Source organism: Engystomops pustulosus, chromosome 1, assembly GCF_040894005.1.
Source record: "Engystomops pustulosus chromosome 1, aEngPut4.maternal, whole genome shotgun sequence".
Lineage (NCBI taxonomy): Eukaryota > Metazoa > Chordata > Amphibia > Anura > Leptodactylidae > Engystomops > Engystomops pustulosus.
This window is the reverse complement of record NC_092411.1, coordinates 160183237-160204967: the sequence shown is the minus strand read 5'-3', so window position 1 is coordinate 160204967 and position 21731 is coordinate 160183237. Positions and strand designations below refer to the sequence as shown.

The 21731-nt window shown below is 38.8% G+C and overlaps 1 protein-coding gene across 1 annotated transcript in view; it reads right to left on the bottom strand.

The window, feature by feature from the left end:
• Positions 1-21731, bottom strand: part of PTPRS (protein tyrosine phosphatase receptor type S) — a 207897-nt gene that overhangs the window by 55681 nt on the left and 130485 nt on the right. Inside the window, exons 14-17 of the mRNA XM_072113236.1 lie at positions 16957-17074; positions 4434-5021; positions 3773-3870; positions 3355-3608 (exon numbers count right to left, since the gene is read on the bottom strand). Coding sequence (XP_071969337.1) covers positions 3355-3608; positions 3773-3870; positions 4434-5021; positions 16957-17074 — 1058 coding nt within the window. The remainder of the gene's footprint in view (positions 1-3354; positions 3609-3772; positions 3871-4433; positions 5022-16956; positions 17075-21731) is intronic.

Sequence of the window (21731 nt, the reverse complement as noted above, 5' to 3'; positions counted from 1 at the left end):
GAAACATGTTCAATCAACCACATGATAACCTCTCCATCATGGGAAAAACCAAAGAGCTGTCTAAGGACACCAAGGACAAAATTGTAGAACTGCACAAGCATTGCATGGGCTACAGGACAATAGGCAAGAATCTTGGTGAGAAGACAGCAACTGTTGGCACAATTTATCGAAAATGGGAAAAAACTAGATGACCGTCAATTTTCCACAGTTTGGTGCTCCATGCAAGATCTCACCTCGTTGGGTAAAGATGATGAATTAAAATCATGCAACAGTTGCAAGGTCCATTTGGACATTCAGAAGTGGTATACAGATGCGTTTTTCATACAGTTTATGTATACACAAGTAGGTCCAAAAATATTTTGACAGTGACCAAGTCTTTATGACATTGTATTTGAAATTAATGATCTCTGATGCAATTAAAATGTACACTTTCAGATTTAATTCAAGAGGTTAAACAAAAATATAATTTGAATTGTTTACTTGATGCTAATTATAGTTCGGAAGTTAAAGGGGTATTCTCGTCTGGGCATTCACATTCAATTTCACTAATCTTCCATATATAAATATTTCTTCAATTGGATGTTATTTAAAAAAATGTTCCTGTGTGAAGATAATTTCCTATAAACATAGCCATGTTGTCCCTTCCTCGGTTACGACCACCTCACACTCTGGCAGTAGTGGCCAGACATGTGCTATAGAGCCCTGCCTGAGCACCTGGATTCAGCATTCATACCACAGGACGGCTGTGGGACATGCAGTAACTCCCAGACACTTCATTTACAAAACCTTTTTGTTTATTTGTGCAATCTCTCAGGCAGAGGTGGCCGTATCCGAAGAAGCTATCTCGTTTCTAAGGGACAAAATGACTACATTCATGAGAAATTATCTTCACACAGGAACATTTTTTTTAATAATATCGAATTGAAGAAATGTTTATATATGGCAGATTTATCAGAATGTGAATGCCCAGATGAGAATACCCCTTTAAGTTTTCAGGGAGTTGACCACCTCCCCAAACATAATAAGAAGCATTTGGTCGAGAAAAGTATATAGTTTGGGAATTTCGTGGAATGGACATAATGGACAGTAATACTAAAGGTAGCCAGCGGATTATAATCCTTGGTGTAGGTGTCTGACTACTTTGTAAAGAATTTCTTCTGGTAAATGTCTGTACCTGAAGCCTAAAACCAATGGACATCTGCAAAAAACTGTGTTTCCTCCTTAGTGATGTTTTGGAGGCCTTTACTGCAGCTATATTTTTTACCTTTTTTTTATTGTTGGATTGTGTTCCAGCACACAAAGTTGGTACGTAAGTTCAGCTAAGTATTGTTTTCACAGGCTGAGGACACAGAAAGTAAGTGCCCACACAACCTTCCAGCGTGGCACAATCACTCGCATCCCTGAAAGGCTGAGAGACCCATTTCATGTGAGCTCTGTCAGCCAGCTATTAGCTTCTTGTTAGATATAAGCTCAGTCTGTACTGTACTGTTATATTGGGCTAGTAGCCAGCCCAAGTAACCTATATGTATAGAGCAATAACATGGAATATGTGAATGAAGATAATAGAGTGGTGGTACTGGTGCAAACCATTCCAGCCCCAGTATGATTGGACATGAAACATGGCTATGTGCTTCTGCTTCCATTAGGAGTTCTGCGCATCTCCCCATCCACCACTGCTGTCTTCTGTGAAAATCCAGGCTTCTAAGAGTTACCAATCTAACAGTTCCTTTGCTCACTCATAATTTTTTTACTATTGATTTCCCCTTTTTTCAGCCTAATAATGGTCTGTATCACATACCAAGAATCAATTTGTGCCCTTTTATCTGCTTTATTGATGATGGATTAACAAGGCAATAGTCCATGCAGTCCATTGATTTCTTTTGAGACAACCCTCCAACTACCTCTGGTCCCTTGGAAAAGAGCAATAACCTCAATGAATGTAGCATTATGGAATATGACCTTGCAATCCATCATCATCTTCATTGTCATCTTCTGTCATCATCTATAAGTGCACAACCAGAAGTGAACAAAAGGACTAAGTACCGTATATACTCGTGTACTCGCATCATAGTGAGCGCGGGCGGGGAGATCACATGGATGCAACTCCGCCGGCAAGAGAATAAAGAAGACAGAAGCCGCCGGGAGCCGCTGCCGTGGATCGGGAGCCAGCGCCAAGGATCGGGGGTGAGTATCGCCGGAAGGTGAGTATAAAGTTTATTTTTTTAATGTGCTTAACATACAGGAGGCAGGCTGGCTGTATGCTTTATGGGGCTGGCTGTATACTATAAGGGGGCTAGTTGGCTGTATACTATATGGGGCTGGCTGTATACTATATGGGGCTGGCTGCCTGTATACTATATCGGGCTGGCTGGCTGTATATTATATGGGGCTGGTTGGCTGTATACTATATGGGGCTGGCTGTATACTACATGGGGCTGGCTGTCTACTATATGGGGCTGGCTGGCTGTCTACTATATGGGGCTGATTGGCTGTATACTATATGGGGATGGCTGTATTCTATATGGGGCTCACTGTTTACCACTTGGGGCTGGCTGTATACCACTTGGGGCTGGCTGTATACTACATTGGCTTATACTCAAGTATATACGGTACTTGTCAAACTCCAATTCATTTAACACTCATCTTACACTTGCAAAAAGTACAGCCACACCATTCAACTACAATGATTAACCTAATCTAAATCTGTTGACTTGCAGAATTCACTGTCAAGAATGGTGCCGCTGTAGGTGGCTGTCTGTTCATCAGCTCTGGCTCACACCCCTTGCCCTGTGGCACCAGCTTAACTCTCAGCCTGTCACTCCCCTTTCAGTGCCCAGCCGATCAGCAGCAGCAGGTGCTCCATGTTGCATGGCTACAGGCAGTGTCTCTTCTGCGAAATCAATAGCAGCTCTGTTTCACCCCAACTGTTACCACTGCACCGACACCCCTTCTGTAGTACCCCCTATGCATGCCTGTCTAGCTTTTTATTGTCACTATTGTATTTCGGACTGTAATTGTTCATAATGTAATGTGGTCTTGTTAACCTGTACTGCCCTGAACAGTTTGTTTGCAACTAAGGAATTAGCAATGTGTAAGAACCAGCCTCTTATAGTGTATGTATGTAACTGTTACGCTAATCCTGTCTCTGTGTGTAACAACTGCCGGAACACTGTACAAATCAATAAAGTACTATCATATCGGTTTGTATCGTAAATCTCATTTTACAAATCAGACAGATATAGAAGCTATTGTAGAAAATAAATGTAGTGTTATTTCAATTCACTTTACTGGTTTCATTAAACTGTAATAAAAGGTGACATTGTTTTGTAGGACACAAAATATAGAAATGTTTACCTGACTGCCTCTGCTGTCCCAACATTTGGCAAAGTTACAGTTATGCGACCATCTGAATCTGTCTTCCAATTCATTAAAGGTTTCATACCCAACATGTTAGGTGCAGTGCGAACGGCAACAGTTTGCTGAAGACCACTCATAGTATTTCCACGACTAGTAAGAATAAAACTGTAATAGGTCTTCGGTTTAAGGTTGGTGATCAATTTCTTTGTTGTTCGTCCATCGACATCCACTGTCTGCATGCCATATTGAATCTTAGGAGAAGAGAGACATAGTAATGTTTACAGGAGTTAACAAGAATTGAAAAAATGCTTGCTACAATTATTAAAATAAGGACTTAAAAGAAAACGAGAAAAAAATAAGCATACAAACTACCTGGAAATCATACTTCATTTAAAATATAAACTTTTGCTCTTACCTTGTAAGGTGTTGCAGAGTTGTAATTTTCAGGAAATTCCCAGCTCAAGAGAACTGAAGTCTTTGTGACCATTTTGACCTTAAAGTTTTTGGGCAATACTGAAAAACAGTAAAAAGAAAAGAGGAGAGGGCCAGGACTCTAAGTTACTCAAGCAGAATATACTCTTTAGGAACCACTTTCAAGAGGACAGAGGACTTTTGTGACACTATGAAGGAAATAAATTGGTTGTTTTAAAATAAGAGTATTATTTAAATTAAAATACTAAAAGATCCCACACTTTGCTTCATGACTCCAAAACCAGAAATGGCATTAAAAAAACATTTCAAGGCATTACACCACCATGAGAGTAAAGGGGTAAGAATATTCAAGCATGATAGATGGCAACATGTAAATTACAAAGAACACACTGAAAGGAAGAGGATGCAGAGGAGTTTCCCACCTGTGATGCCTGGTGAACCCAGAAACTCATGAGAAGTGTCTTAACTAGACTTGAATAAGGGGAAACACTTACCTTCAGAATCACTCATATACAGAAAAAAACAAGGCAGAAAGACCACCATCCCATTTATCATGACTGCACTTTCTGAAAGTTTCTGTAGTTTACCTGCTTGCTTTCAAGAAGCAAAATTAAAGCCAAGGAATTAAGACTGATAAGGCCTACCTTGATTTAGAAGAAAAGTGCGGTACTGGACACTTGGACTGTAAGGCCCAGGACCTTTACTGGTGTGTGCACGTATTTTGACTTCATAAATAGTATAAGGCTTCAGGTTGCTCAGCAAGCAAGAAGTTTCAGAAGATGGCAGGTCCATTTCCAGCATTTTGTCTGGAGAGTCGGCTAACCAATAGGATAATGTATACTTGGTGATAGCACCATTCTGTTCAGCAAGAACAGGAGGCAGCCAGTTTAGCTGGATAGATACAGAGGTGATATTGCTAGGATCAGTTAATCGAGGGTAACCTTTTGGCGCTTCCTCCGGTATCATGTACTCTTGCACTGCCTCCTCACTAAAGCCCGCCCGGCTTTTGACCGCCAATCTAAAGATGTACTTTGCACCCTTATGGATATTGTTGGCTGTATATTTCTTTTCTTGAGCTCCAAACTCTAGCACTGACAGAACTTTAGCATCAATACGCCCAAAATGTAGACGGTAACCTAGGACTTGTCCAACTGACTCACTTGGTGGTTCCCATTGTAATAGCAGACTGCTCTCCAAAATTTGATTGATAGAAAGGTCAGGTTTTCCTGAAACTATAATAAAAGAGAATATTAGATAGCATACACAAATTCTTTCTTTCACAAAATTAAAATCGTACCAATGGTAATATATACTCAAAGATAAAGTCAGGGGCACCAACAGATAGTAAATGAAATGGAAAATAGATAAATGGCATGGTGCTGTGGTGAACTTGTAACCAGATGTAGCTAAACTGTGATCCCTAAGGCTTTTTTTCACATTTGCAATACAATTATTGGAAGGGTGAGATGCTTTATACAATGAGTTCTATAATAAGTTTCAACAAAGCCCAAAGAGTGCCATTGACTATACTGGCTTTCATCTGGCTGGTATTTGGATGCTATTTTGCAGCATGAAAAAGTCCTGAATTAATTTTTTCACAACAAATAAGCATCCAGCTTGAAACTAGACCTCATTAGGTTCAAATTTTTCAAATGGGAAACCTACTGTACTTTCATATTTATAAAATATCTGCCTTTTTAAAGATAAGTATCTACATCAATGTCCTTGAAACACAGAAGAGCAACAGAAAAGTAAGGGGATTGTTTTATCTGCAAGAGGAAAAATAATTCTTTGATCCCACTGAAAAAATGGGAAGCAAATTTGTTTTTTTCTTCTGAAGAAAATCTTATGTAAATAGGCCAAACTCTAACAAGCATGACCTTTTATAATAGATATACAGTGGGGAAAAAAGTATTTAGTCAGCCACCAATTGTGCAAGTTCTCCCACTGATGAGAGAGGCCTGTAATTGACATCATAGGTAGACCTCAACTATGAGAGTCAAAACAAGAAAACAAATCCAGAAAATCACATTGAAGAATTTATTTGCAAATAATGGTGGAAAATAAGTATTTGGTCGATAACAAAAGTTAATCTCAATACTTTGTTATATATCATTTGTTGGCAATGACAGAGGTCAAACATTCTCTGTAAGTCTTTATAAGGTTTGCACACACTGTTGCTGGTATGTTGGCCCATTCCTCCATGTAGATCTCCTCTGAAGGAGTGATGTTTTGAGGCTGTCACTGGGCAACATGGACTTTCAACTCCCTTTAAAGGTTTTCTATGGGGTTGAGATCTGGAGACTGGCTAGGCCACTCCAGGACCTTGAAATGCTTCTTACGAAGCCACTCCTTCGTTGCCCTAGTGGTGTGCTTGGGATCATTGTCATGCTGAATGACCCAGCTATGTTTCATCTTCAATGCCTTGGAAGTCGGTTTGCATTCAACATCTCATGATACATGGCCTCTTTCATTATTTTATGTACATGGATCAATCGACCCTTTGCAGAGAAACAACCCCTTGTAATGATGTTCCCACTCAGATGCAACTCAGCATTTACTCCAAACAAGTTTTTCTTACAAACAGTTCTACTTTGGTTTCATCTGACTATATAAAATTCTAATATCCTTCTGGAACATCCAAATGCTCTCTAGCAAACTTCAGACGGGCCCGGATATATACTGGCTAAAGCGGGGGGAAATGTCTATCACTGCAGGAGTCCCTGGCAGCATAGTGTGTTACTTACAGTAGCCTTTGTTATGTTGATCCCAACTTTCTGCAGGTCATTCACTAGATCCCCTGTGTTGTTCTGGGATTTTTGCTTGCCAGTCTTGTGATCATTTTGACCTCATGGGGTGAGGTCTTGCATAGAGCCCCTCATCAAAGAAGATTGTGGTTTTGTTTGTCTTCCATTTTCTGATTATTGCTCCCACAGTTGATTTCTTCACACCAAGCTGCTTGCTAATTGCAGGTTCAGTCTTCCCAGACCGCAGATCTGAAATTTTGTTACTGATGTTCTTTAACAGCTCTTTGGTCTTCACGATAGTGGAGTTAGGAGTGTGACTGTTTGAGGTTGTGAAGAAGTGTATTTGAATGTGATCAATTAGAGGCCTCTCTTTTTTAAGCAGGAGAATTTGCACAATTGGTGGCTGACTAGATACTTTTCCCCCACTGTATTTGCACAACCTGCTGCTATATATTTCACAAATTGTATACACAAGTATTATTTACACTCCTTTGAACGTCACAAAATTGTACTTATTGATATTTATCCTCAGTCTTTATTTGGGTTTTCAAGGAATCCTGAAAATCTCTTGTGTGCCAGAGCTGTGGCGGCAAAAAAGTTTACTTACCCTGCTCCAGTTGTCATACTAGTGGCCAGCCAGATGTTCATAGTGGGGACACAGGATTTTCTTCGGCCAACCCTTGTCTTCCTCGGAAAAGGGAACGTCAGTTGGGACATCAATTGGGATGTCAGTGGAATTGAATTATATAGTGTGATAGCATGTGATTGCTGCAGCCAATCACTTAGCCCCAGCGGTAATGTGCCTAGATCTTATACAAGATTTTATTATGTGAAATTTGCCACAAATCTGCAGCAAACTCTGCATTTGTGTCCCTTCATGTCCAGTCAAACATTTATGCAAGATGTCAATCAAAGAGGATGAGGCGTTCGGAACTCCCCACCTTAACATCAGTGTTAAACTCTCCTTCTCCTTGACTTTATACAACCAATTTATAGCTCACGTCAAAGTAGATTTTCAGGATGATGCCACCACACTGGGTCATGAAAGAAACAAAAACTAAAATGTGTTACACTGCTTGACAATATTCTGGTAGTGGTTTATTAGGCCAATTGCTGACAACAGGTTATTGTTAAATAATAAGAGATATTCCATATTTTTGTATATATTGTCATGCTCATGCATAACCCTTTCCATCAAAGGCTATACAAACTGCCTAATTTCTGCATTAAGGTCTATGGAAAGTGACCACAAGTGTACCAAACCTTTCTATTAAAGCCTATAGAAATTATCACAATTATGCATCAGCTTCTTCAACAAAGGTGTTAAAGCCACAAAAAGCTACAAGCTACAAAAAGAACATGCGAACAATAGAAGAGACTACATGTATTTCTATCAAACTGTACTAAGAAAGTGACCAGCTCCTAACAGGAGAAAATACCTAAAGTCAATACAACACTTTTCAGGCATTTATGTGAGTAAATATGCCACAAATATATATGCAAAGGACACCATTGTAAAACTTCAATACAGCAATAGTATTTCTAGTCTGGATTAAGACTGAGCACTGTAACTATTAGCATGTAAGAGCATTTAATTTATCTTCATTATAAGGCAAATTATCATAGTGGCGTAGATTGCACGTAAATACATGTGCTGCACTGTGCAAGCCACAACACAATACTGTGCATAGAAAGGGGCCTTCCTGTGTACATTCACAGCATCCACCACATTTATGTCAAAAGTCCAACAGAAATGTGGCGCACACCCCTTAAACTGAGAGCACCAGAAAATAGTCTGGTGCACTCAGTTCATGCATTTCGGGCGCGTGCAGCGCGCGCCATATTCATGAAGACCATGCTCCAGTCTTCATGAATATGGTGCAACGTTGCACTTTAGTGTAATAATAAATGTGGGCCATAAAACTTACAGTGCCTGCACAGCATCTAGTTATGCATTAATGCAATAATAGAGGTAATGAATCAATATTTTTGAGATTACAAGAGTTTATAGGGTTCATATTCTCCTGGTTCTTTCTGGTTAAAAGAACCGATGCACCTGATTTGAGTAACTTCTATTAAACCTTACCTCAACTGACTAATACTCATTTGTTTGCAGATCATCCAGCTTCGGTAGAAATCATATGGTGTGCAAGTGCTGTTTGCAAGTGCTGTTTGGGGAGGCAAAGAAGTTTGCTGAATAAAGCACTTTAGAAAGGAGATTTAGGGAGAAGAAGCATTCATCACAAGATATAAATGGCCTTCAGCACTCTAAAATTAAAACTGGAAGAAATGCAGGCACCTAGATATGCTGTGTATTTTTCCTTCAAAAACTTAAAAAGCCAACTTTTACTCCACAATCTACAATTTTAGTTAACAAACTGCCACTAGCAGCCGGCATCTATGGAAGGGTTTAGCAGGATCTTCAGCTCTTTAGCTGTCCTTTCCTACAGAACAAGCAAATAAGGTATTGGCTCTTCTAGCTGAAAATACATTTCTTACATGGATCAAGAAAATCACAATAAAGGGGTATTCCCATTTGGGCAAATTCATGTTATTGTTTGTATGATGAAAAATGCCACAGTTTGCCAATATACTTTCTGTATCAATTCCTCACAATTTTCTAGATCTCTACCTCATTGTTTTCTTCCAGTGGACAGAAATCTGACCACACAGGTGCACGGCTTGTTAGTATTACAGAGAGTATTCAGAGCTGTGTGATATTATGAGCTGTGCATCTGTGTGACCATGGTCAGATTTCTATCCACTGAAAGTAAACAATAAAGCTTTCTATAGAAGGACAGCAAGCAGTGAAGCTAGAAAAGCATTGGGAATTGATACAGAAAGTATATTGGAAATTTGTATAACTTTTCATTATTCAAACAATATCAATTACTTGCCGAAATGGGAATATACCTTTAAGGTTCCATAATACATGTAAGTAAAGTAATATTGTTCTGTGTAACATGCCACAATTTTTTTTTTCTTTTTGTTTGTATTCATCCAAAATTCCTACAGTAAAAAAATACCGTTATGCCTCCAAATAATATTGGATACTTAATTAGGTACAGTAGAGGTATGATGCACCCCAATGGTAACCCTATTACTAACCCAAACAAAATGGATGTATGTTCCCATCACATATTCCTTTCTACTTTATAAATAACATGCAACCCTGTCTATTTTACATATATAAAAGATCTACCTTTGGTGTTGACAAAAAAAGACCCCCCCACACAATATATTTTTACATGAGCATCTTTCGATCCAATATTCCCTTCCATGATTTCTTTCCCAACAAGTGCCAATGACAAAAAGTAAAATATTTTACAAGCTTTTCATCTTCTTAGTGCTGGATTTTGCAAAGTAACAAAATATTGTGAAATACATTGCTTATGCAAATGCATTTTGTTACCATTCTCCTCTTTATACAAGGTCACAGGTAAAGATAAAGCATCTTTCCAGTATGATCATCCTTCAATATCTCTTTCCTGGTGGACAGTGGTAAAAAAAAATTTCACAAAATTCAAAACTGCGGTTTTAGAAAGCAGTCAACAGTGGATCTGTCTAGGACATTTTTATTATTGTATTATAAACGACATTCAATATTAAAAAAAAAAATGCTTCTAGTATGTAAGTTTATGTAGCCGCTCAATGAAAGGCTATGAGTAATTGATCTGGTGCCGCACAAATGGGATCATGCAGCTCCAGCAGACTTCTCAACTGCTTATTCAGGCTGAAACTCTTCTGTGCAATGACATCCCAAAGGTCCTGTATTGATTTACACACTAGTCACCAAGTAGGTCACTGGAGGACACTGAACTCATTGTATTCTCAGTGGAACCAAATAGAGACTCATCACATTATACAGCGGAAGAAGAGAAGACTATGATTCTAGGGTATTTCAGTTTAATGCAGGAAAATTATCCCATGAATGGTCCATTGGGTATTTTGCGGTCCCTGTACAAACAATTGAAAACAATTGTGATGTTTTTTTTAAAAGGAAAGGATGAGTTAAATAGATGTCTTTTTCCATAAACTAAATGTCTATTTTCTTAGGAGGCAGGGCCGGCGCTAAGGGGCGGCAAACTTGGCATTTGCCCAGGGCCCCCTGTCCTGTCCAGAGCCCCTCCTGGTATACTGTACTGAATGTGACTGTTCATAAAAGTTTTATTTTGGGGCCCCACTTTTAGTTTTGCCCAGGGCCCCACTTTGTCTAAAACCGGCCCTGTTAGGAGACACCAGGTTTTCTGGCCCTTTCGTGTATGTGTAACCATTAAGTTATCCACTGAACATTTTTCCACCATTTCAGTATATTAGTGGATAAATGCTATATTTTTTGTAGCAGCCAATCCTCTTTCTGATCACTCAGTGCTGCACATTCCCTTTAGCTAATAGTAGGAGAGGTGCAGAAACTAACTAGGGTGAGAATTTAATTCACACTGCCATTTTACTTCACTTCCGGTCTTACTCTATTGTAAAAAGTAAAATTTAAGACTCATGTAGTAGTTTGGGTTTATAATCTATGATACTTTTTGCCTTGTAGTAATTCTGTTGAGCTCTGTTAGTCTATGGCTCCTCCATCCAAGCCCTATTCACTTTTCTTTTAAAAAACAAAAACACACCAAAAAGTGTTCCATTTTTGCTCAAGATTGCATGAACCAAAGCATCACTTTTTGCAGCCTTTTATTTGAATTTTATTTAGGGCAGTGTGTTCTATAGGGGAGAAATAACACAGGAATGGCGTTGAAGGTTATCTGTTGCAAATGAAGATATATTTACAGGATTTATGATTACAGGTGGTCCCCTACTTAGGGACACCCGACCTACAGACGACCCCTAGTTACAGACAGACCCCTCTGGCCACTATGGCCTCTGGTGAACCTCTCTGGATACTTTACTTTAGTCCCATATTGAATGATCAGCTGTAAGGTATCTGTAATGAAGCTTTATTGATAATCCTTTGTCCCATTACAGCAAAAAATTTAGAAAATCCAATTGTCACCAGGACAAAAAAATTTTTTTGTCTGTAGCTACAATTATAAAATATACAGTTCCGACTTACATACATTTATAGAGTTATTACCTTGTTTTGGACAGCTTTTGAAAGAAAGAGGCAATGGCTTTAAATGAAACACAAGGGTTAAGATGTCTAGCCAATAGACTTATACCACACCAACAAATGGCTGCCTGGGATCCTTATCTGTAGCACAGCTTCAAAACACTGTACGAATTTATGCCACTCTATTAGGTCCCACATTAAAAAACAATGGTTGATTATGGCGGTGAACCCCATAACGGATAAAAGTGCCCAAATTTCCGAAACACCACTTTTACATCCCATAAAAAATATGTAATAAAAAGTCATCAAAATGTCGCACAGTTCTCCAAATGGTAGCAATGTTTGCTTGTTGTCAGCTTGTTTCTCAAAAAATGTTTTTCAAAAAATGACACCTTACACATTAGTGTCAAAATATGGGTAATTTTTTTTTCATGCACTTTTGTTTAGTTTTTGAAAATGTATTAAAACACAATAAAACCTATATAAATTTGGTATCACCGTGATCGTATTAAACCAAAGAGTAAAGCATAGGTGTTATTTGGAGGGAGTGAAAGTTGTAAAAACTGAGCCCACAGGAAAGTGACGCAAATGCATTTTTTTTGCCGATTTTTCTTTCAGATTCCCAGTACGCAGCATGGAATAATAAATAATGTCACTGTGAAGTAAAATTTGTTATGCAAAAAATATGCTCTCACACAGGCTTACACACTGTACACGGAAAAATTAAAAAGTTATGGATTTTTGAAGGTGAAGAGCGAGAAATAATCAAAAAAACCCTGCGTCCATAAGGGGTAAATTGTAGGTAAAACACAGTGACAGTGTCCCTTTGCCCTTTCTTCAGTCTATTATCCAGAATACAAAGATATTAAAACAGATCTTCGTGGAAACGGGTTAAGAAAAGCACTTATCCATTCTGTGTTTCAGTGCACAAGGCAAGCTTGATCTGATGTGGAGAAACTCATGTGCCTTGTGCAGGGCCATGACCTAAACTAGATCAAACACAGGGGCAGATTTATCAAGCTGTCTGAAAGTCAGAATATTTCTAGTTGCCCATGGCAACCAATCCCAGCTCAGCTTTCATTTCACCAGTGCTCATGAATATTTTAAACGGGAGCTGTGATTGGTTGCCATGGGCAACTAGAAATATTCTGACTTTCAGACAGCTTGATAAATCTGCCCCAAAATTGGGATAAATTGAACTGCTGATTTAGAAAATGGTGCCTGATCTAACATAATGCATTTTAGACTGAAGGGACAGCCAAGTTCCAAAATATTTTGGAAAGTATATCCAAAAGAATGGAGGCTAAAATAAACTCTAAAATTAGAGGGTTTGGTCTGTATCGTTGGAGACTGAATGAAGTTTTATTGGTAGATCCCAACGTCCGCTGAGAAATAGAAACAGAACTTAACTCATATTTTTCCTCTACAGCCAGCACCAATCAGCCGGTGGGACACCGCAGGATCATATCTAGCAGTTCATATCTAATGCCATACAAAGGTTAGCAGCGTAAAAGAGAGTGCACAAAGCTGCAATACACTAGAAAATCAAATACTCTGACTAGAACTGGTTAATCAACTGCAACCCACCCTGTACCTTACCAATCGTAAATATGATAAGAAAATCCAGCTCAATAAAAGCTACTACTAGAACAGAAAGACCTTTTTTTTCTAAATATGCTAACAAAATGGATCAAATGCTAGTGCACATCCTACAACAAAAATAATGCATCAATGCGGTTTACTCCATTAAGACACAGAGTGGGAATGTCACTTCACATGCAGAACGATCCACCATTTTTACCAATCATGCTACACTCCATCAACCCAACCTCATCACTGTAGAATAGACAGCTTACATAATTTGATTAATTTACCCTCCCTCCCATTGTTGGCAGGTGATATCCTTTTGGCACCAATTACCGACGAGGAAATCAAAGAGAGTGAAAATCTTAAATTAGGCTAATCTCCAGGCCTGCACGGCCTTTCAGCTGCCTACTATAAAAAATACTAACTTGGTGGCAGAATATTTTTTTATAGATCTAGCCTTGCGGTACGTGATTTTGGGCATCGGTGGTAGTTCTTTTTATAGAATTGGATCTTGTAATAGTATATACCAGTATTTTTGTAGAATTGTCCTAATTGCTGCATTCCCCTTATTGAAAGTAGTAATAAAGTTATAAGCAAATTAGTTTGTTTGTTAGTGGACTATCTCTTCAATAAAAATAAAAATAGTTAATTCCTAGTTCCTTTTGAGTAACTGTACTGGACGACGCAGCGCCATCACAGACGAGACCATCTACTTCTCGTGCATTGCTCAATCCTGCTGGTCTGCCATTCTGGGTGAGCGGACCATAAAAGAATCTCGTGGCCAGCAGCGTTTCCCGACCTTCAAGGACCTAAGAGGGACCTTGTTTTCTGATACGCCTAGATTCTACTGCTACCAGGTGAGACTGGACACCACATACCTTTCACCGCATATAGTCAAAAATCACTTGAGTCTCTTTGCGCTTTCTCTTTTTTCTCCTGATTGTGGTCCATCCTACCCTGCATGAGTGGAAAGCCTCCACCAAGATGAAAAACTGGAACCCAGTAATTTTCCAATGTAAAGAACGTGCAAAGTCAGCCAAGTTGTTTGAAAGAATTGATGTGATTAGGACAGAATATGGAATCCATAAATATTGTCATGCAGGGGATCCCCCACTTTTGAGAAAACTTTATCCCTCTAACGGACCCTTTGGAAGTAGCATGGCTCATCTATATCCTTACGTTATGCTGCTTTCTTTATTCTCTACCACCTATACCAATCCGGTTACAAGCTTTTGTGTTTCTGTACTTGCATTTGTTTTCTTCTTAATGTAAGGTTTGTGAACCTCCCATTGAATGTGCAGCACTATGGATTAATAGTGCCGTATAATAATAATAATAATATTTTTCTTCAGTAGATTCATGTATTTCATGTATGCCACTTGAAGAAAAAGGTAAGTTAAAGGGTTAGTTCACTTTCAGCAAATAATTGATAGTTAGAAAACTGACATGAATCGATACGGAAGGTCTATTAATATACACTTCATACATAGAGTTTACATTAACATAGAGGTAAAATCACATTTGCGCCACATTGCTTTTACATTGCCTATGTTCTAACATCATGTACATTACATTTACAGTACATGCATTTACATTGCATTTGCGTTCATATCGTGTTCACATCACATTAACATTATATTTTGGGGGAACATTTGCGTTTGCATTTACATTGTAGTTGCAATAAAATCACTTCCATGTTTACATTTTGTTTGCATTTACATGACATTTACATCACTTATATATTTACATTGTGTTTACATTACATTTACATCACCTCTATGTTTACATAGTTTTTTTGTGTTAACATTGCATTGTGGTAAAAATGCCTTGGTGTTTGTATTGCATTTGTGTTGACATTGTTTCTTTGTTTGATTTGCGTCTAAATAGAGTTTACATAGCATTTGAGTCTACATCGCATTTGTATCTACATAGAATTTTGGTATACATTTTGTTTATGTTAGCAACTACATCACATTTACCGTACATCCTGTTTGTATTGCAATTCCGTAACATTGTGTTTATGTAAACGTATTGTAAATGCAATGTTAACAGAATGTTAGCAGAATGTAAATGCAATAGGGAAGATGAATTAATCTGTTTATGCCAGAAAACTGGAGTAATTTGCACCTGAAATGTTGCACCACTTATGCACCACATTTATTGAAGGTTTAATAATTTTAAGGCAGTTGTCCAAAAAAGGGGCAAGTACAACTTGTCAGTCTTAGGCCCCTTGCACAAATTTTTATATTTTGAAAGATCGAACATTTTGGGATGCTGCAATACTTAAACGTTTGTGATTTTTACTATTTATTTAATATTGTATATCTGTTTTAGGGAAAAGGGTGTGATTTTATTTTTTAAAATTTTTTTTACTTGTGCCCACGTGCCACCAAATTTTAAATGCCGCCGGCAAACAAAAAGTTAACACCTGCGATCGGTGCTAGTACCCTCTTCATACAGCATTTACCAGCCCTACTATTACAGCACAGAGCGCTAAGATGTTAAACAAGTAAAACTGAAATATAACATGGTCATAACTATTCAGACCCTTTGCTGTGACACTTACTGTGACACTCATATTTAACTCACATGCTTTCCATTTCCTCCTAATCCTCCTTAAGATGGTTCTACTCCTTTATTGGAGTCCAGATGTGTTTAATTAAACTGATTGGACTTGATTATGAAAGGCACACAGATGTTTATATAAGACCTCACAGCTCACAGTGCATGTCAGAGCACATGAGAATCATGAGGTCTAAGAAACTGCCCAAGGAACTCAGATACAGAATTGTGGCAAGGCACAGACCTGGCCAAGGTTACAAAAGACTTTCTCCAGCACTCAAGGTTCCTAAGAACACAGTGGCATTCATAATCCTTAAATGGAAGAAGTTTGGGATGACCACAACTCTTCCTTGACCTGGCCGTCCAGCCAAACTAATCAATTGTGGGAGAAGAGCCTTGCTCAGAGAGATAAAGAAGAACCCCAAGATTACTTTCGCAGATGCAGTAGTGTGTCAACAAAAGCCTCTCCTCGGTGCAAGACATAGGCATGAAAGCCTGCATGCAGTTTGTAAAAAAACACATGAAGGACTCCCTGATTAAGATAAATAAAATTCTCTGGTTTGATGAGATGAAGATCAAACTTTTTGCTGTTAATTTTAAGTGCCATGTGTGGGGAAAACCAGGTAATGCTCATCACCTGACATATACAATCCCAACAGTGGAACATGGTGGTGGCAGCATCATGCTATGGGGTGTTTTTCAGCTGCAGGGACAGGACTACTGGTTTTAATTTAATGAAAGATGAATGTGGCCAAGTACAGACAGGAGAGTCGGGCACTGGCTACAGCCGGTGTAGAAATGTTTGCCAGGCAGGAGGGAGCCTGCTGATGTTTCTGGCGAAGCTGGATGGATTGAGACTTTATCATACTATGGCTCATGACCATCGGCATATGATAAATGTTCCCTATAGTATCTCTCCATAGTGTCCCCCATAATATATCTATGTAATCTTGTTATCAATATCAATTGAAATATCAAGTAAATACATTTAGAGTCCATACACATTTGCAACAGATGTCGGGTGTCTTGGCAGTTGATTTATTCACCATGTCACTTAAATAAAACACACTGGGGGAGATTTATCAGAAGTATCAGACCTCTGTTTTCATTTTTCCACAGCAGTGGGAAAGCTGAACTCTAAGTGGTTGCCATGTGCAACTAGAACAGTTTTGCCCTGATAAATCTCCCTCCTTATGCCTCTGTATGGCTCACCTGCATTCTGTGTAGTTACAACTTTTGGTTTACAACGAGCTCCATCCCCTTTCATTGTATATGCAGCTACAGTGATAGAATAAGTCGTTTCAGGTTGAAGTCCATCTATAATCATTTCCTGTATATTAACAAGAAAAAAAATGTTGGTCAAAATATATTGCAGATATAGTAATATCTACTTATACCTGTATAAATGCTGCATGCATATGCCTTGTTGCTGGTTAATAAGTCAAAACACGTCTTGCTACTTACCAAATGCAAACACTTAGGTCTAAATGCATTTGCGTTTGGGGAGGAGTAACTCTAGATACGCTTGAAATGTGTTTTAAAACACAGATTGTGTGAACATGGCTTAAAACCCATGAGCAAGTTTGGTCCCACAAGCTCATTCTGTGAGGATTTAATGGATTTACTAGACATAGTAAAATTACTTAACTGAACTTGGTCTGGTAAATCCTTGTCGGACCAAAGTGAGCAACGGGCTTCAGGGATAGGTTACGAGAACGAGTTCTTAATTTAAAAGGTTATATACTTTTATTGTAGAGGTGAGACACATTTAATTAACAGGTTTCACCTGCAAATTCACAAACTGCCTCAAAACTAAATTAAGTTATTTTTGACAAAGTTTGAAATACATGTGAATGCAACCTTAAAGAAGCATAAACATGGAATGCAATTTTGTATGATGCAGTTTGAACTGCAATGTATGAGCCCAGCCTCCAGTTGGTGGAAACCTGCCAGTCTAACACACAGACAACTGCTCAAAATCCTGCCTAATGATAAATCTCCCCCTATTTGTCTGTCCAGCAGTGGTGATTACATTGCATTATCAAATGTAACACAACAGCTGAGGAGAAAAGATTTGCCCAATTACATTGCTCTTAACATTTGTTTTTACAAAACATAATTGTTAAAATTACATTACATCTTCAGCCGTTGTATTGCATTTCAAAACACCTACTGTGAACGCAAATATTATTTCATATAGGTGAGGACCAGCAATAAACCAGTGCCACCATTGTTAAGGCTGCACAATGTATAGACAGTATAATCCAATTATTAGTGAATCGCTGCACTCTTGTGACCTTGTAAGTAAATGTGCCCCAATGTGAACAAAAAAAAGATGGCAGTGGTGGATTCCCTGGCACCCCCCACTGGGACAGTGTTGTTAGCAGTCGTGGAACCATCAAAATCAATTTACAGTAATAATTCTTTAGTGCAAAATACATGGAACGAACCTTAAAAATGATTCAGCTGCTTGTACTAAATATGAAGATACTCAGCATTAGTCATTTTCCATTAGTCAGAGATTTTTTGCTACCGGTATCACAACGGTTTATGTTTGGCCAGCATTTTGACTTTGTATTAAACTTGCCAAAACATTAAACATTAAAATAAACATAAAAATGTCACCTTCCAAGTCATCACAAATAAAGCCATGCATTGGACACTTAAAATTTTCTAAACATATCTTCCCGTTTCCTAAAAATCTACCATGTGTGATGGTACCACGAAAAACTGGGAACAACTATTGACTCGAGTATAAGCCTAGGGTGGGAAATGCATTGGTCACAGTCTTCACCCAGTATATAGCCAGCCAGCCCATGACATTTAGTATAAAGCTAGCCAGCCTAAGCCCCCAAGTATATTAAGCCAGCCTAAGCCCCCTAGTATATAAAGCCAGCCAGCCCCCTGCTCCCAATATATAGTGAGCCTGCCCATTCCCCACAGCATAAAGCCAACCCATGCACCCTAGTATATAGCTAGCCTGCCCATGTCCCCTAGTATATAGCCAGCCCATGCTCCTAGGATATAGTCAGCCCATGCCACACTATGCCTTCGGCGCACACTATGATGTCAGCAAGCGGCAGCGTGCATGCAGCCGGAGCATCAGAAGAAAGAAGAGGACCTGTGTGGGGCATCAGAAAGGTGAGTACATAGTTTGTTTTATTTATAGACTCGAGTATAATTTATGTTATACATTTTTTGTGCTGAAAAACTTGGCTTATACTTGAATATATACGCTAAGTATATATACACTCTTTAAAAAAGGAAAGTATTAATCTGTCTATGCCAGAAAACTGGAGTAATTTGCACCTGACATGGTGTCCACCACATTTTAGCTCACTTTTAGGCTGTTTTTCGTCTTTGAAAAAAAGGGCGAGCCCTTGGTAAATAGAGGGTATGGCCCCTCAGAAATTTACCCATGCACCACAAAATTCAATACTGTGAAACAGCAAACTAGACCAACGTATACTGTCTTATACTGAACCAGAATAATCATCAAGTATCAGACAATGATTAATCTGGAGCAGCAGAGAACTGTCTAGTTCTACTCTGCACTGGTCTAAAGACCGACACATTCATACAACTCCCCCAATATAAATCCAAGTCAATCACGCTTCTGTAAAATCAACCTGTCCATTCAATAATTGTAAATTATCCCATATATTCTTGAGTATAATTCGCCCTGAGGTCCCTAATTTTGCGACAGATAAAACTTATTGGGAAAACTTATTGACTGAAGTATAAGTCTAGGGTGGGAAATGCATTATTAACCCCTTAAGGACGCAGCCATTTTACAGCTTAAGGCTCAGCCCGATTTTTTGGATTCTGACTTGCTTCGCTTTATATGGTTATAACTTTTGAACACTGTTACTTATCAAAACGATTCTGAGATTGTTTTTTCCCCACATGTTGTACTTCATTTTAGTGGTAAATGTTGGCTGATAAGTTTTGCGTTTATTTACAAAAAAAAGAAAATATGATAAATTTTTTGAAAAATTTGCCATTTTCGAAATTCTAAATCATTGCGTTTTCAGGCAGATAGATTTACCACCTAAATAAGTTGCTGAATAACATTTCCCATTTGTCTACTTTACATTTTCATAATTTCTGAAATGTCTGGATAATTTATTTTGATGTCACGCGGCTTACAAATAGAATATCGCTTTTCCGGATTTTCAGAATTGACTATTTTGGGGATAAATACAGTTTTGAATGAAATTTTACATATTTAGCATCAAACCCCCCTATATAATCTACCCATTTTCAAATCTGCACCCCTCAATCTATCAGAAACAGCTTTTACGAAGATTGTTAACCCCTTGAGATCTTCATAGTAATTGAATCAAAATGGAGGTGAAATTTAGAATGGTCATATTGTTCCCTTATACGTTCATTTAGCACTAAAATTTACACATTTCCAAAATATAAAAAGAGAAAACCCACCATACAATTTGTTCTGCAATTTCTCCTGAGTACAAAGACCCCCCACATGTGGCCGTTACTTGTTTTATGGGGGCACAGCGAGGCGCAGAAGGGAAGGAGAGCCCTGCAGCTGCCAGGATTTTAGTTTCCTCATTGGCCCCTTTTGAAGGCTATAAAATTTTCGCTTTTTCGTTATTGGGGCCATGTGACGGCATTTTTTTTGCGGGATGAGATGCTTTTTCCATTGTTACCATTTTGGGGTTGGTATCACCTATTGTTGAAAATTTAGGAACTTTTTTTGAGGGCAGGAGTAGAAAAGCATCAATTCTGTACTGGATTTTTGACTTTTTTTTTTTTGGTGTTCACCGTATAGACTAATAATCATGTTAGCTTTATTCTATGGGTTGATACGATTACGGGGATACCAGACATGAATATATTTTCTTACGTTTTACTAAATTTGTCAAACAAAACCCTAATGTGGGGAAAAATCTATAATTTTTGTATTGCCGTCTTCCAAGTGGCATAACTTTGTTACGTTTTTGGCTACGGAGCTGGTTGATGGCTTGTTTTTTGCGGGACATGTTGTACTTTGCACCAGTATCATGTCTAAGTACATATGGTTTTTTGGTCGCATTTTATAGCATTTTTTGTGGGATTGAAAAGGTAAAAATCATAATTTTTGGAGGGTTTATAACAGTTTTTTTTACGGCGTTTATCGTGGGGGTTCAATAATGATTTACTTTTATTCTACGGGTTGTTACGGACGCGGTGATACTATATATGTGGGGTTTGTGTTATGATTTAGACTTTTTTTTTGAGTTATATGTCTCTTTATATGTTTTGGGGGTTTGGGGCATTTTTAGTGATTTATGGCTTTATTTTTTTATTGAATAACTTTTTTTTTTACTTTTTTACTTTTATACCATGGTACATGAACAAGAAATCCTCTGATTGCTTGTTCATGATAATATTCTGCAATACTCATGTATTGCAGAGTATTATCAGTGTCAGCCTATGCACTTGCATAGGCTGGCACTTTGCCAGTAAGATGACGTCACAGACGCCATCTTACTGGCAATTCTTGCTAGTAACTCTGGGGTCCAGATCGGACCCCAGAGTTACTATAGCAACGATCGGCGCCCCCCGAAAACGGTTCGGGGGGGCCGATCGTGGGGGAAAGACACCCCAGATGCTTGTTAGATGCCGCGGTCGCGCTGACCGCGGCATCTAAAGGGTTAAGCACCCGCGATCGGGGACAACTCCGATCGCGGGTGTTACACTGGGGTGCCGGCTATTAGTTACAGCCGGCACCCCGTGTTTCCCGATGCCGGTTCGGCTCTGATCCAGAGCCGAGCCGGCATAGGCGCCGTGGCGGATATATCCGCCACTGAGCGCTAAGTCACTGCGCTCCGTGGCGGATATATCCGCCGCGGAGCGTTAAGGGGTTAACAGCCTCCCCAGTAATGAAATGCCCCATGCAGCCAGCCCCCTCTACCAGTTATTAAATGCGCCATGCAGCCAGCCATCACCCTACTGATGAAATACCCCATGCAGCCAGCCCC